At 34.9% G+C, this 14939-nt stretch overlaps 2 protein-coding genes across 7 annotated transcripts in view; one reads left to right on the forward strand and one right to left on the reverse strand.

Moving 5' to 3' along the window:
• LOC127854439 (mitogen-activated protein kinase kinase kinase 20-like) overlaps window positions 1–14939 on the reverse strand; it is a 219546-nt gene that overhangs the window by 59703 nt on the left and 144904 nt on the right. For 2 of the 6 annotated variants that reach the window (XM_052389479.1, XM_052389478.1), the window contains exons 9-14: window positions 14742–14828; window positions 13360–13489; window positions 12813–12864; window positions 11963–12098; window positions 4016–4060; window positions 3312–3339 (exon numbers count right to left, since the gene is read on the reverse strand). The exons of 2 other annotated variants lie outside the window; for them this stretch is intronic. In XM_052389479.1, coding sequence (XP_052245439.1) covers window positions 3312–3339; window positions 4016–4060; window positions 11963–12098; window positions 12813–12864; window positions 13360–13489; window positions 14742–14828 — 478 coding nt within the window. The remainder of the gene's footprint in view (window positions 1–3311; window positions 3340–4015; window positions 4061–11962; window positions 12099–12812; window positions 12865–13359; window positions 13490–14741; window positions 14829–14939) is intronic. 2 more of the 6 variants (XM_052389477.1, XM_052389474.1) reach the window with 2 other exon arrangements.
• The window catches only part of LOC127854440 (RING finger domain and kelch repeat-containing protein DDB_G0271372-like), a 129002-nt gene that overhangs the window by 18683 nt on the left and 95380 nt on the right, over window positions 1–14939 (forward strand). The window lies entirely within an intron of this gene.

The following is a 14939-nucleotide window of genomic DNA, read 5'->3' on the forward strand; positions in this document are numbered from 1 at the left end:
ACCACATGAAATAATTTATGTTCAGAGCATATGATTGCATTATAGCATTTTTGGAGAAAATAAGTGAGTGAACTATGTTTAAAACTGCATAACAAGCATAATATGATAATGTGATAATGAACAATTTGTTTAAAGTCACTTTTTTTTTTATAATGTCCATTATGAATGCGACAAGCAAATACTACATAATACAGTTTTATGTTATTTGAACACTGTAATCATAGTTAAAGTGCTGTTGTAAATTTGAAAACCTTTTTGTTAAGAATCACTTGTGTTAACATAAATAAGTATTAAAAAAAGTATGTAAGTAAAGTAAAATGTGCTAAAAACGAATAAGGAATTATATAGAAATTAAATTTGTGTATTGATAGTTATTACATAGTAAAAACATAAGACATATGGTAAAACAAGGGCTGTTTGTAAAACCGCATGCCCCCCCATGGGCTGTCAGTTGTTAAGGGGCAGCCATTGTGTGAATACCTTAGACCTTAGTATCACTCACTGATATAATATATATATATATATATATATATATATATATATATATATATATATATATATATATATATTTATATTAGGGATGGCATCGAATACCAATATCGGTATTCGAATGTTCGCAAATTCATTCAATTGAATATTCGAATATTCGCATAAAACGGCTGCATTGATTTTACCTTGTTATGTGTTAATTTCCATTGTTTTGTAAGTTATATCCGTTTGCTAAATACGAAGCTGTTTAACGTTGCTATCGAATCATTGTATCGCTGTCGGCTAATACTATGACCGATACTGTAATCGGGAACAAATAGAAGGAAAAACATCGTGTCATAGAATTTTATTTTTATTTGAATATTTTTAAAGTCAAGATAGCATGAACGTTTATATAAGGAAAAACATCATGGCATAAAATTTAAGTTTTATTTGAATTTTTTTAATAACGATATCAAAGTACTCCAAGAGTTTCACGAGGGAGTCCCTTTCGACGTCGTATAATTCAGATATACGCGCACGAATAGTATGTCGGCAAGGGATCGTGTAATTCGAAGCTATATATGAAAGCAACTCTTTCAACCCTTTTGAATCCACAAAACTTAATGGGAGGTAATCAACCACAATCATATTCACAATCTTACTAGTAATCACATCACTAGAACACCCACTAACACCAACGCTACCAGTAGCAGTAAACTGTTTCATTGATGGCTGTTTGAGTTTATCACTTTCAAGTGAACCACGATGCTTAGCAGTGACATGATTCCACATATTTGTAGTAGACCGCGCATATGTAAAACTAAGTTTACACACATTACACGTTGCGGTCGTCTTATCCACAGACCGTGTAAAGTATTTCCATACTTCAGAAGGGGCTGGTGGCATTTTCAGATTTGAATAATGATCCCTTGATGATTGTTTAATTTATATCATTTGTTACGTTTGAGTAATTCACATATTTTAATGTCTGGTCAAACTGTGATCACAAAAACTAAATTATTATTCGCAAGTCAATTGAAGCCCTTAATTGGCACCTAATTGACAAACAGTTTGGGCCCTTTCTTATAGTAAGTATATTGCATTGCGCGATTTGAGTAATTCACACATTTTAATGGCTGTACATACTGTGATCACAAAACTTAATTATTATTCGCCAGTCAATTGAAACCGTTAATTGGCACCCCATTGATAAACAACAGTTCGGGGCCTTTCTTAGAGTGTGTATATTGCATTGCGCAATCAACACTGATACGGGCCGCGTTATCAGTTTGACACGCAGAACATCATGTCAAACATGTTAATCCAAAGTGATTAGGGTGCTTTATAGTAAGCGGCTCGCAGGTCATTAAATATTGGTGAAATTACGTTTGGAAAAAAATGCGAATATGCGAATATCATTTTTATCATTCGAATGCTGACCATTCAATCGAATATTCGAATAATTTTGCCATCCCTAATTTATATATATATTATCCAGAAACTATTTTACTGTTTCGAGTCACTGTGGACTTGACCTTTGACCTAGTAAACTGAAAATCAATAGGGGTCATCTGCCAGTCATGATCAATGTACCTATGAAGTTTCATGATCCTAGGCCTAAGCATTCTTGAGTTATCATCCGAAAACCATTTTACTGTTTAGAGTCACTGTGACCTTGACCTTTGACCTGAAAATCAGTAGGGGTAATCTGTAACCTTGACCTTTGACCTACAGACCTGAAAATCAATAGGGGTCATCTGCCAGTCATGATCAATATACCTATGAAGTTTCATGATCCTAGGCCTAAGCATTCATGAGTTATCATCCCGAAACCATTTTACTGTTTAGGGGTCATCTGCCAGTCATGATCTATGTACCTATAAAGTTTCATCATCCAAGGCCTAAGCATTCTTGAGTTATCATCCGAAAATCATTTTACTGTTTCGAGTCACTGTTGCCTTGACCTTTGACCTAGTGACCTGAAAATCAATAGGGGTCATCTGCCAGTCATGATCAATGTACCTTTGAAGTTTCATGACCCTAGGCCTAAGCCTTTTTGAGTTATCATCCGGAAACCATTTGGTGGATGGGCCGACCGACATGTGCAAAACAATATACCCCTTCTTCTTTGAAGGGAGGCATAATAAGTATATGCATGTACATGTCTTTGTAAATTGATTGTGTCATATATTACGATATGAATAAAAAAATAGAAAAAAATATGGTAATGTGGGCCTTAAAGGGTTTAACACAAACTAGGTGAACATTCAAAAGATAAATCCCACTAGACAGCAATTTCTGTATTCCCTCGTTGCAGTGACGTAGTGGGTATGGTGTCCACCTAGCGATTGGCAGGTCACAGGTTTGATACCCACAGTAGAAGCATCTCTCTCCCCCAAGACACCAAGTACTGGTTCAACCCAGGAAACGGACCCCCCAAAGACACCAAGTACTAGTTCAACCCAGGAAACGGACTCCCCCAAAGACACCAAGTACTGGTTAAACCCAGGAAACGGACTCCCCCAAAGACACCAAGTACTGGTTCAACCCAGGAAACGGACTTGGGAGCATTTGAATAAGCCTTTGGCTTTAGATTATCCCTTTGCATGCTGCGAAATTTGTCGTCTGCTAAAATGTCGTCTGCTGAATTTCTAAAATTAGCATTTTATTCGATTTTTTTCAAAGAATATCATCAGAATAGCAAACAGTTTGGATCCTGATGAGACACCACGTTTTGTGGCGTCTCATCTGGATCCAAACTGTTTGCAAAGGCCTTCAAAATTCAGTTCCCGCACTGTAAGGATTAAATTGACCTAAAAAAAAGGTTAAAGCTAACTTACCTATAGCAAGCTGCTTTATCCACTGATTCTGAAAAATAAATTTTATATGCTCAGTTTAATTAAATTAAGCAGTATACAGAGTTGTTGTCATCAATATTAAATTAAAGAGGAACTGAAATGTATCAATCAAAAGAAGTGCAAAGTCTTTAGCTAAAAGTCAAAATGATAAATTTTAAATAAAATCAACAATTAATTTTCTGTAAAATACACACAAAAAAATAAATCAACAAACATCTAGTTTTGATAAATAATTTTTACAGATGGGATACAAACACTCAAATGAACATCAACATTTAAAGGAAGATGAAAATTAAACAATTAAATAGCTATCAAAGGGAAAATACACAAAATCTTGGTAAATCCGTCAGAACATGTAAAACAAGAGATGTGTTTGTCAGAAACACAATGCCCCCTAATGCACCACTTTGATTTTTTTTTACCTTTGACCTTGAAGGATGACCTTGACCTTTCACCACTCAAAATGTGCAGCTCTATGAGATACACGCATGCCAAATATCAAGTTGCTACGTTCAATATTGCAAAAGTAATGAAGAAGGTTTAAGTTTTGGTAAAAGTTTTGGGACACACACACAAACATATACAATGACAGACAGGCCAAAAACAATATACCCCCGATCTTTCGATCCGGGGGCATAAACATAAATATGAAACAAACTGCATTGAGAAGAGAAAGAGATTCATACCACATCAAACTTTGTCCAGGTGTTCACATCATGCGAGTCCAAAGACTGGAAAATAAACACGAACATTATTGTTACTCTGAACAATCATCATCATCATCATCATCATCATCATCATCATCATCATCATCATCATCATCATCATCATCATCATTCTTCTCCTCATAATTATAACCCAAATAATGACCATTAACTTACTAACTTGCCATTGAAATCTGCGTATTGGACAAATTACAAACTTGCCATTGAAATCTGCGTATTGGACAAACAGAACAGATACTGGCTATAACATAATTAAGGTCGCTGTGGCCTAATTGATATGGTATCCACCTGGCAACCAAGAGGTCACGGGCTCAATCCCCACTGTGGGAGTGTTTTATGGATCTAAAGACACCAAGTACTAGTTCTATCCGGGAAACGAACTAAACAGTATTTCAATAAGCCCTAGGCTTTTGATGCTCTTCAGCTTTAATAAATAGGTTTCAACTAACATCCCAAACCACTCTAACTTCTTCGTAGCTCCTGTGCCATCATCATAAAAACCTATATCATAAACATCATTGTATAAAAAAGCCATTGACAAGTGTATAACACACAAACATTAAACATACTGGATACTGGCTATATATATAAACATAATAATTAAATTCAATTTTAGTGCTACACATAACCAATAAAATAACTATTTTGACATGTATAACCAATGAAATTATTCTAACTACCACTTATAACCAATAACTGCCTTGTACAACCAATCAAATCATTCTTACTGCCACATATAACCAATAAAATCATTCTTACTGCCCAAATGACCAATAAAACCATTCTTACTGCCACATATAACCAATAAAATCATACTTACTGCCACATATAACCCATAAAATAATTCCACTGCCATATATATAACAAATCAAATAATTCTATCTGCCATTTTGTAACCAATAGTCATTCTTACTGCCACATATAACCGATAAATCATTCTTACTGCCCCATATAAACAACCAAAGCATTCTTACTGCCACATATAACCAATCAAATCATTCTTACTGCCACATATAACCAATAAAATCATTCTAACTGCCACATATAACCAATAAAATCATTCTTACTGCCACATATAACCAATCAAATCATTCTTACTGCCACATATAACCAATCAAATCATTCGAACTGCCACATATAACCAATCAAATCATTCTTACTGCAACATATGTGTCATAGTCTACAAAAATCAGTACAAACGAGGAAAATTCACATTTTCGTTTTTTGTCAGTTTTTAAAAGACTAATGCAAGCATAAGTCAAATCCAAAGTTTTAGGTTTCTTAGTATAATAGTTTTTGAAATATTGAGTTTTGAACACATGCACCCTTTATACGATCTTATAACTAAATAATGGTTTTCTATATCAATTGACATTGACAACAAACTCTTTTGTAAATACAGTATACATGCATTTACTGTATAGCATTCACACATAGATTCAATGCATTAGTAAAACTGGCCATGTTTTTCACATTTTATGTTCAAACAAAAACAAACATTTGAACACAGTGGTTGCTATGGTAACGAATTTACATAAAATAGATTATTTTCATTAAAATTGTCTAAATATCAGGAAAAAACTTACTGTTTACGTTTTTGTCAATTATATGATAAAACTGCTTACAGTCAATGATCTTTGTTTGAACATGATATTTATTTAATACATAGAAACAAAAAGAATCTAAGAAAATAGGTTGACTTATAGTGCAACATGTCCTTTTTTTTAGAAAAGATCCACATATTTTACAGTGTATTTATTTCAATCCATTAAAGACTTTGCCCAACGTAAACATCATACATGGAATTTGAAAGTGCCATACATATATGCTGGTAAAAAAGTTAATGTACAGACATTTTGCTGATGGTAATCATGGTTACCAAGGCAACAAAAAGATAAAATATCGATTTTTACTGTTTTGAACAGGAAAAACACCTTATTTTACCAGTTAATTATTTCGCATACATATCAAACATGAAAAAGAACAACATTATTTGACAAAACAATTTAACTACAATTTGTTTATGAAACCCACAAAGTAAAACCTCCATAAATATACACAAATAAAAACAACATGTACTTCTAATTCAGAACAAACAAAGATGAACATGTATTAATTTTAAGGGATCAAAAGGTACCTTCTATAAATAAGTTAAAATAAACATAACATTTTCATATAAATCGAATTAATTAGTTCAACAAAGAAGTTAATGCCAAAATAATTATTCCATACCAACCAACAATCTTATTTTACATGTAAGTGGGTTTCACAATCATGTGTATGATGAGCTACATCAACAAAAGTTATATATAACCGCCTGTCATGATAAATGAACACACATGATCAGTGGTTTATTTATATGGCTAAATGTTTTGACAAACTTTATAAAACATGTTTCAAGACATGAAAAGTTCACCAATTAACAGTTTTTATGGTAAACAATAACATATAATTTGGTAATCAAAACAAACAATCTTAGACTTTTTGACAAACAGGATCATACAATTTTCAACCTTAACAGGGTTCGCACAGACCTTAAAAAGTGCTTGAAAATAAAGATTTACCTTGAAAAGTACTTAAAAAAATATGGAGTGCTTAAAAATGCTTATTTTTGACCATAGCCTTAAAACATGCTTAGAATATAATGTGCTTGAATTCGGCTCCAGACTGCTTGACGATTGAAATCTTTAATTCCTATGCCATTTGAAAGATCAATATAAATCATTTTAGTTTCTTTAAAGGTGGCATGAGGCGAATTGTGGATTAAACATAACAGGCTGTAAATGAAAATTGACGAATCCAGTTTTAACCAGTCTCGCCAGTTACGGAACCACCCTATTGTTCATCGTAGATGTTTGTTATCGCCCGGCAGCGAATCATATTTTGCGCTGTATGTACAAATATAGCCGGAAATATCCTGATCGATTATATTGGTTTGTGGGAAATCTGCGCGAAAAACAAAATAAATTGATCAGAAAACAAAACGCAACACTTTTTATACGAAACAATAGCAATGCACATTGTTGTTTTTTTTCTTCAATGAGCGATATGATTCACTTTAGTTTTTATTTTTCTTTATAGCATTGTATTACATATATCTCGGAACAAATACTTCAATCTGAACAAGAGCACCGCCTTGCGGGTGCAGACCGCTAATCTATTTTCTTTTTAAAGGTGAAGGGACTCTCAATTTCAATCACAAAGGAGGGAGGGGTGGAGTGAAGAGGGGCATATAGTGTGGGGGCGTGGACATTTATTACATTATCTTCCAAAAATGCGGAAAAAAAATGCAAAAAAAAATTTTTTTTTGGGGGGGGGGGGATTCTTGGGTGCGATGGTTGGACGGTATTTCATACATAAAATAATAAAAATAAATATTTGTGTTTATTAACCGTTTCAAAAAAGCCAAACCAATTTGGGGGGGTGGGGTGGGTGGGGGGTATAGTATAGTGTGAGGGTGTGGTGGTCATTTGTGAGATGATCTTAAAAAAAAAAAAAATTATGTGGGGGGGTGATTCAGGGGGGGGGGAGGGGGGAGGGCACGGGGGATGGTTTGGGTGAAGTCTATTGTGGTATGTCAGGTAAGAGTAGTTTTGTCAAAGTTTCAATCAAATCTAATCATAAATAAAGAAGTTATGGCATTTTTAGCAAAATTTAATAATTTGACCTCGAGAGTCAAGGTCATTCAAAGGTCAAAGTATAATTCAACTTGCCAGGTACATGTACAGTAACCTCATGATAGCATGAAAGTATTTGAAGTTTGAAAGCAATAGACTTGATACTTTAGAAGTAAAGTGGCTCGAAACACAAAATTTAACCATATATTCAAAGTTACTAAGTCAAAAAAGGGCCATAATTCCGTAAAAATGACAACCAGAGTTATGCAACTTGTCCTTTTACTGTACCCTTATGATAGTTTGCGAGTGTTCCAAGTATGAAAGCAATATCCATGATAGTTTAGGGGTAATTAGTGGACCAAAACACAAAACTTAACAAAATTTTCAATTTTCTAAGTATAAAGGGCCCATAATTCCGTCCAAATGCCAGTCAGAGTTACATAACTTTGCCTGCACAGTCCCCTTATGATAATTAATAAGTGTTGCAAGTATGAAAGCAATAGCTTTGATACTGTAGGAATAAAGTGGACCTAAACAAAAAACTTAACCAAATTTTCAATTTTCTAAGAATAAAAAGGGCACATAATTCTGTCAAAATGCCAGTCAAAGTTACATTACTTTGCCTGCACAGTCCCCTTATGATAGTTAGTAAGTGTTGCAAGTATGAAAGCAATAGCTTTGATACTTAAGGAATAAAATGGACCTAAACACAAAACTTAACCAAAATTTTCAATTTTAAAGTATAAAAAGGGCACATAATTCTGTCAAAATGCACGCCAGAGTTATCTAACTTTGCCCTCCCAGTCCCCTCATGATAGTTAGTAAGTGTACCAAGTTTGAATGCAATAGCATTGATACTTTCTGAGAAAAGTGGACCTAAACGCAAAACTTAACCGGACGCCGACGCCGACGCCATGGTGATGACAATAGCTCATAATTTTTTTCAAAAAATAGATGAGCTAAAAATGAATGCATAACCCCTTCCTCTGCATGTTCTCTTCAAATACGAAATCTTAAGAAAAATACAGCATAGTTATACCATTGCACATCGATGTACTGCAACTTTATGAGAATGTTTGCTATTGTTAAACAATGTTTGCTTCATGGGGATTCATGATGAAATTTATCTTTCAGGTGTTTTCAAATACGAGTCCATGAGATATTATCAACTTAGCTATCTTGTTCAAGTCACCATGTTGTGTTTGCTTATTAATTTTATATCTGTGTTCAATAACTCTTTGTGTCAAGCTTGGGCATGAAACAACAATTCAGCAAATAATTTGATTGACACGCAGTCGCTTTAGTAATCTTACGCTGATACTGGCTATCTTTTTCTGCAGGCAAAATTATCTTGAGACCAGTTATGACGCAGATCAAACATGGTCTATTGTCCAAAGATCATTATGTCATTATCGTGGGCAAAGATCATGTTTTTCTTTCCATGATGCACATTTTACGAGATCACGATGAGAAGTGTCACATGGGATGGTGACAACTCAATCTGTTTGACTGTTGATTGTGTGAAGCCTGAGTTTTTAAATGTGATAAAGCCTCGTTTGAAGGACTCATATTAGCCTGGGTGTATTTAAGTTACCTGATTCCTGTGTTCGTGATTACCCTTTTTTATGTGCTCTAATATGAACATTCTTTGTCAATATGATGACCTACCTAATTACAGTATATTTTACATGGTCAGTTATAAAACATAGTTAAAAGTAATTGATTTTTGCTAATCAAAATAACCCATTGGTATACTTGAATTTCATGTAATTTTGCTATTAATTTTTCACACATTTTCACCAGTCAGTAAACATATTGTAATGCTAATATCTAGTCATTTTAACCACTAGTTCATTAAATCATTGTCTTTAATTTCAAAATATCATGATAAAGAAACCATATAATCACAGTTTAGGTATCATGTGTGCTCATGTAGTGCCTTAGTCATTTGTTGATTGGGGCTTTGAGATTCATTTGAATTTATGATAAATCATTGACATCATGAAAACGGGATAAAATGTGTGTGTCGTTAGGAAAAGGTTTTAAAAGCTTACAAGTTTTATTGCACTTGTTTTTGTTCAATAAACAAAGTTTAAAATGGATGGATGGGTGGACGGGGGATGGTTTAGGATGGTTTGATGGTTGGATGGATGGATAGATTTGGGTGGGTTTCGGATGAATTGGTGATTGGAAAGAGGGAGGGACAAACGACTTGACTTACAGACAGACTGACATCTACTTGATAAGCTTTTATAATGGTTCACTTAAAAATTTGTCTAAAGTCATACAAAAAACAACAATTTAACTAGATATGAACACGAACAGTATTTAAAATTATTAATACTCCGTTAAATTATTGGCTTTATGATTTTTACTATTATATAAAAAAAAAATTTTTTGTATAAACACAGCCACTTGTTTTTAGCTCATGAAAGCACCATATGCACATGCTGAGCATCTAATTTGCCTTTTGTCCGTCGCTCGTTGTGCGTCATCTCTCGTCAATTTATCCTGTTAACACTCTAGAGGCCACATTTATTTCCAATATTCATGAAACTTGGTCAGACGATTTGTCTCAATGATGTCTCGGCCGAATTCAACGATGGGTCATGTGAGGTCAAAAAATAGGTCAATGGGTCAAATTAAAGAAAAAGCTTCTTTACACTCTAGAAGCCAATTTTTTTCCAATGTTAATGAAATTTTGTATAAACATTTGTTCTTATAGTATCTCTATTGAGTTTGAAAATGGTTCTGGCCCAAAAACATGGAAACCAAGGGGCGGGCAGTTTGCCTTTTACGGCTATAGTGAAACATTGTTAGCACTCTAGAAGTCACATTTTTGATCCCATCATGATGAAATTTACTCAGAACTTGTATTATTATCATATGTCGGCTGAGTTCGAAACTGGTTCCGTCAGTGGAAAAACATGGCTACTAGTGGGTGTGGCAGTTTTTCTGATAAGGCTTTAGTGAAAACTTGTTTAATCTCTAGGAGTCACATTTTAGTTTAATCTACATGACGCTTTCAACGGCAACTTTTATGAATAAATCTGTGTGTCATTGTACGGGAATTTTTTGACCTTTCTCAAAACAGATTATACCAATGGGAAAAGTGCCTTTATCAAATTTGAAGGGGTTTGGGTTTCTCTTATAGGTCACATAACCCCAAACCGGAAATCCTGTTTGCAGGGTTACATGCAGTCAACTTGATACTACGCACATATTGTTCAGAGCATGCTGCCTAGGATTTGTAAAATACATTGCAAATGGTGTGTTTCGGTGTAAAATTGAAGGTATATATGTAAGCAATAAGAAAAAAAGTCATGTTTGTGCTCTACTTTTTCTGTTGATGGTTCCCGGATTTGAAAGTAGGTCATACTATTTGAGCCCAAAATGGCCGCCTCCAAAGGTGTCAAAACCGGTGTGCCGAAAAGGTAAATATTTTGAGTTATGACGTATAGAATTTAATGACATGCATTTGTTCAAAATATTATACATTTATCTTTCCAATGATGTATTATGATAAAGTGACTTATCGCTTGATCATGGTAAAAGGTGATATCGAACTTTAACTATTTTATATGTAATATATAAAGGAAATTAATTGCGTATGCGTAACCTTTTAGAAGAGGTCGCTCAACAAAGCAACGGTTACTTCCAACCAGTTAAAAAATTATAAGTGTACATTGCTGATCAGAGCTCGGGGGCATTTCATTCTTCGAACATGCATATATCTCAAGTTTCAATATTTTTTCATAATATAATTATAATTGTATTTCCATTTTTATAACGCTACGCTTCAATCACGCGTAGCTCAAAATAACGTCGACCGCGTTTGTACGGATTTCTGCTGACGACATCACATATAACAAATCAAACCATTCTTACTGCCACATATAACAGATAAAATCATTATTACGGCCACATATAACCAATAAAATCATTCTTACTGCCACATATAACATATAAAATCATTCTTACTGCCACATATAACCAATCAAATCATTTTTACTGCCGCATATAACCAATCAAATCATTCTTACTGCCAAATATAACCAATCAAATCATTCTTACTGCCGCATATAACCAATCAAATCATTCTTACTGCTGCATACAACCAATCAAATAATTCTTACTGCCGCATATAACCAATCAAATCATTCTTACTGCTGCATACAACCAATCAAATCATTCTTACTGCCGCATATAACCAATCAAATCATTCTTACTGCTGCATACAACCAATCAAATCATTCTTACTGCCTCATATAACCAATCAAATCATTCTTACTGTTGCATTTAAGTGTTGCTGCAGGTCGCGCTCTCGAGCCATGAGCTGTATCTCTCGTTCTCGGAGCTGGCGTTCCTTGCTTGTCAGCTGGTTCTCTGCTCGTTTCAGGCGGTCAAGTGTGGTCTCGATCTCATGTCTTTTGAAATAACGGAGGCAAATAGTCAATATAAGGGTTTGACTGCTAAAATTTAGTAACAAGCTCTCTATATAAAAAGGTCATCGTGGCATAATCGTGTCCGCCTGGTGACTGGAAGGTCATGGGTTCTATCCCCACTATGGGGGTGTTCTCTAGATCTCCCCCATGGAAAACAATAACCGGTTCAACCAAGGAAATGGACGGGAGAGCATTTAAATAAGCCCTAGGAACATGAATGTTTGTAATATACTACAATGAAAATAAAATGTGTACAAAAAAATAATAAATGATCAATTTAGTAACACTGCCATCAACCTCAAGTTGTTCCAAATAAACTGAAGAAATTGTTGATGCAGTGGTTTGATGGTTATATTTGGCCCTTGGTTTCAACATTACATCATTCAAAATAATGTAGATTCATTTCTTTTTCGTGATATGAAATTTTGTGGAATCATAAAATCTTGCATTTTTTTATGTGTCTTAAATTTGTGATTTTTTTCCTCATAATACTATATTACTTCTGACTTGAACGTTTGTTTGACATTTGATTTAATGGCCGAGAGTTCCCACTAAAATCCACGAAAAAAAGTATCAGAAAAATTAATTGGTTTCACAGTGAATAGGAGAATGGCTACATACATGACTTTGACAGCCGCAGAAACCATTGCCTGCAAAGGACTAGTAAGGCATTTTTCACATAAGGCAACTACTTACTGCCATATATTCTTGTGATCCAAAAAGGAATTTGTAACATCATGCATAGCATCTGAAAAAACACATAATAACGGGTATCATAAAAGTTTATAAAGCAATCGAATCAGAAATGAGCCTTGTAACACTTAAGAGATTGGTTTTAAACAATGTGTTGAAATGAATAAACATGAGTCTGAAACTTGTGTCAAAAATGTTATTTAAATAAGTTAATACAAAACAAGCGATGTGTTTGTGAAACACTATGTCCCCATATATATGACCTTTGACCTTGAAGGATGACCTTCACCTGAACCTTTCACCACTCAAAATGTGCAGCTCCATGAGATACACATGCATGCCAAATATGAAGTTGCTATCTTCAATATTGCAAAAGTTATGGCAAATGTTAAAGTTGGGGCAAACAAACAAACAAACCAACGGACAGGGCAAAAACAATAAGTCCCCCACTATAGTGGTGGGGGACATAAAAATAGTTAAGAAATCTAAAACTGAAGAATTTTTGTTTGTTGATTTCCCAATCTGTGAAACAGTAGCTTTTAGAGCATACCGTCTTCGAGGATTATATCCAGTTTGTTGAGTATCTGGCGGAACGAAGGTCTGGATTTCGGCTCCAATTCCCAGCACTGAGTCATGATCTTGGCAAAACAGGGTGGACAACTGCTTGGTATAGTTAACCTCTGGAAAATGAACAAGCAAATTCGTTGAATTGATATCCCCCGCCCATATGCTTCTTGACACAAAAGGGTTATATAAGACACTGAAAAAAGCATTTTTTCAAGATACAAAGGGCCATAACTCTGTAATTAACAGATGGTGTACAATGTGCATCATCCTCTTATGCATATATATACTCATACCAAGTTTCAATGAAATCTGCCGAAGCACTTCCAAGATATGGCTCCGGACACAAAAGTGCCTATAGTAAAAAGCATTTTTCAAGATACAAAGGGCCATAACTCTGTTTTTAACAGGTGGTATACAATGCCATTTGGTGTGCATTATCGTCTTATGCATATATATACTCATACCAAGTTTCAATGAAATCCGCCAAAGCACTTCCAAGATATGGCTCCGGACACAAAAGTGCCTAGAGTAAAAAGCATTTTTTCAAGATGCAAAGGGCCATAACTCTGTTTTTAACAGATGGTGTACAATGCCATTTGGCGTGCATCATCCTCTTATGCATATATATACTCATACCAAGTTTCAAAGAAATCCGCCAAAGCAGTTCCAAGATATGGCTCCGGACACAAAAGTGCCTATAGTAAAAAGCATTTTTTCAAGATACAAAGGGCCATAACTCTGTTTTTAACAGATGGTGTACAATGCCATTTGATGTGCATCATCCTCTTATGCATATATATACTCATACGAAGTTTCAATGAAATCCACCAAAGCACTTCTAAGATATGGCTCCAGACACAAAAGTGCCGGACGGACAGACGGACGGACTGCTGGACGGACGGACAACGCCAAAACAATATCCCTCCCCCTCTGGCGGGGGATAACAAGAGCTGTGTTTGTGAAACACAATCCCCCCTACTGCGCCGCTTTGAAGCCATATATTTGAATTTTGACCTTGAAAGATGACCTTGACCTTTCACCACTCAAAATGTGCAGCTCCATGAGATACACATGCATGCCAAATATCAAGTTGCTATCATCAATATTGCAAAAGTTATGGCCAATGTTAAAGTTTTCTGACGGATGCACAGACCGACAGACGAACTGACGGACAGTTCAACTGCTATATGCCACCCTACCGAGTGCATAAAAAGTAATTTAAGCTGAAAGTGTCATACCTGCACAGGCTAAGCTGGGATGACACTTTTAGCACATGCATTAAGCCCAGTATTCTCAGAACACAGATAAATTTATCATGTGCTCAGACCTTTTACCAAAGCAGTAAAAACATATGCCTGTGTATACCTCCTCTCGCTCAACTACCAGCCATGCCACCTGGAAACCTTCGATGCCGTTAAATGGAACCTCGTGTGTCAGAAGTTCCCATAACACCTGGAAAGGGAAAACACAAATAATAATGAACAAACATGAAATAAAAAAGAGTCATGTGTTAATAAACATAGAAGTTTGCATGAAGTACGTTGACAAGTGTTGGAGTGATTT

This window comes from Dreissena polymorpha, chromosome 13 (assembly GCF_020536995.1).
Source record: "Dreissena polymorpha isolate Duluth1 chromosome 13, UMN_Dpol_1.0, whole genome shotgun sequence".
Classification (NCBI taxonomy): domain Eukaryota; kingdom Metazoa; phylum Mollusca; class Bivalvia; order Myida; family Dreissenidae; genus Dreissena; species Dreissena polymorpha.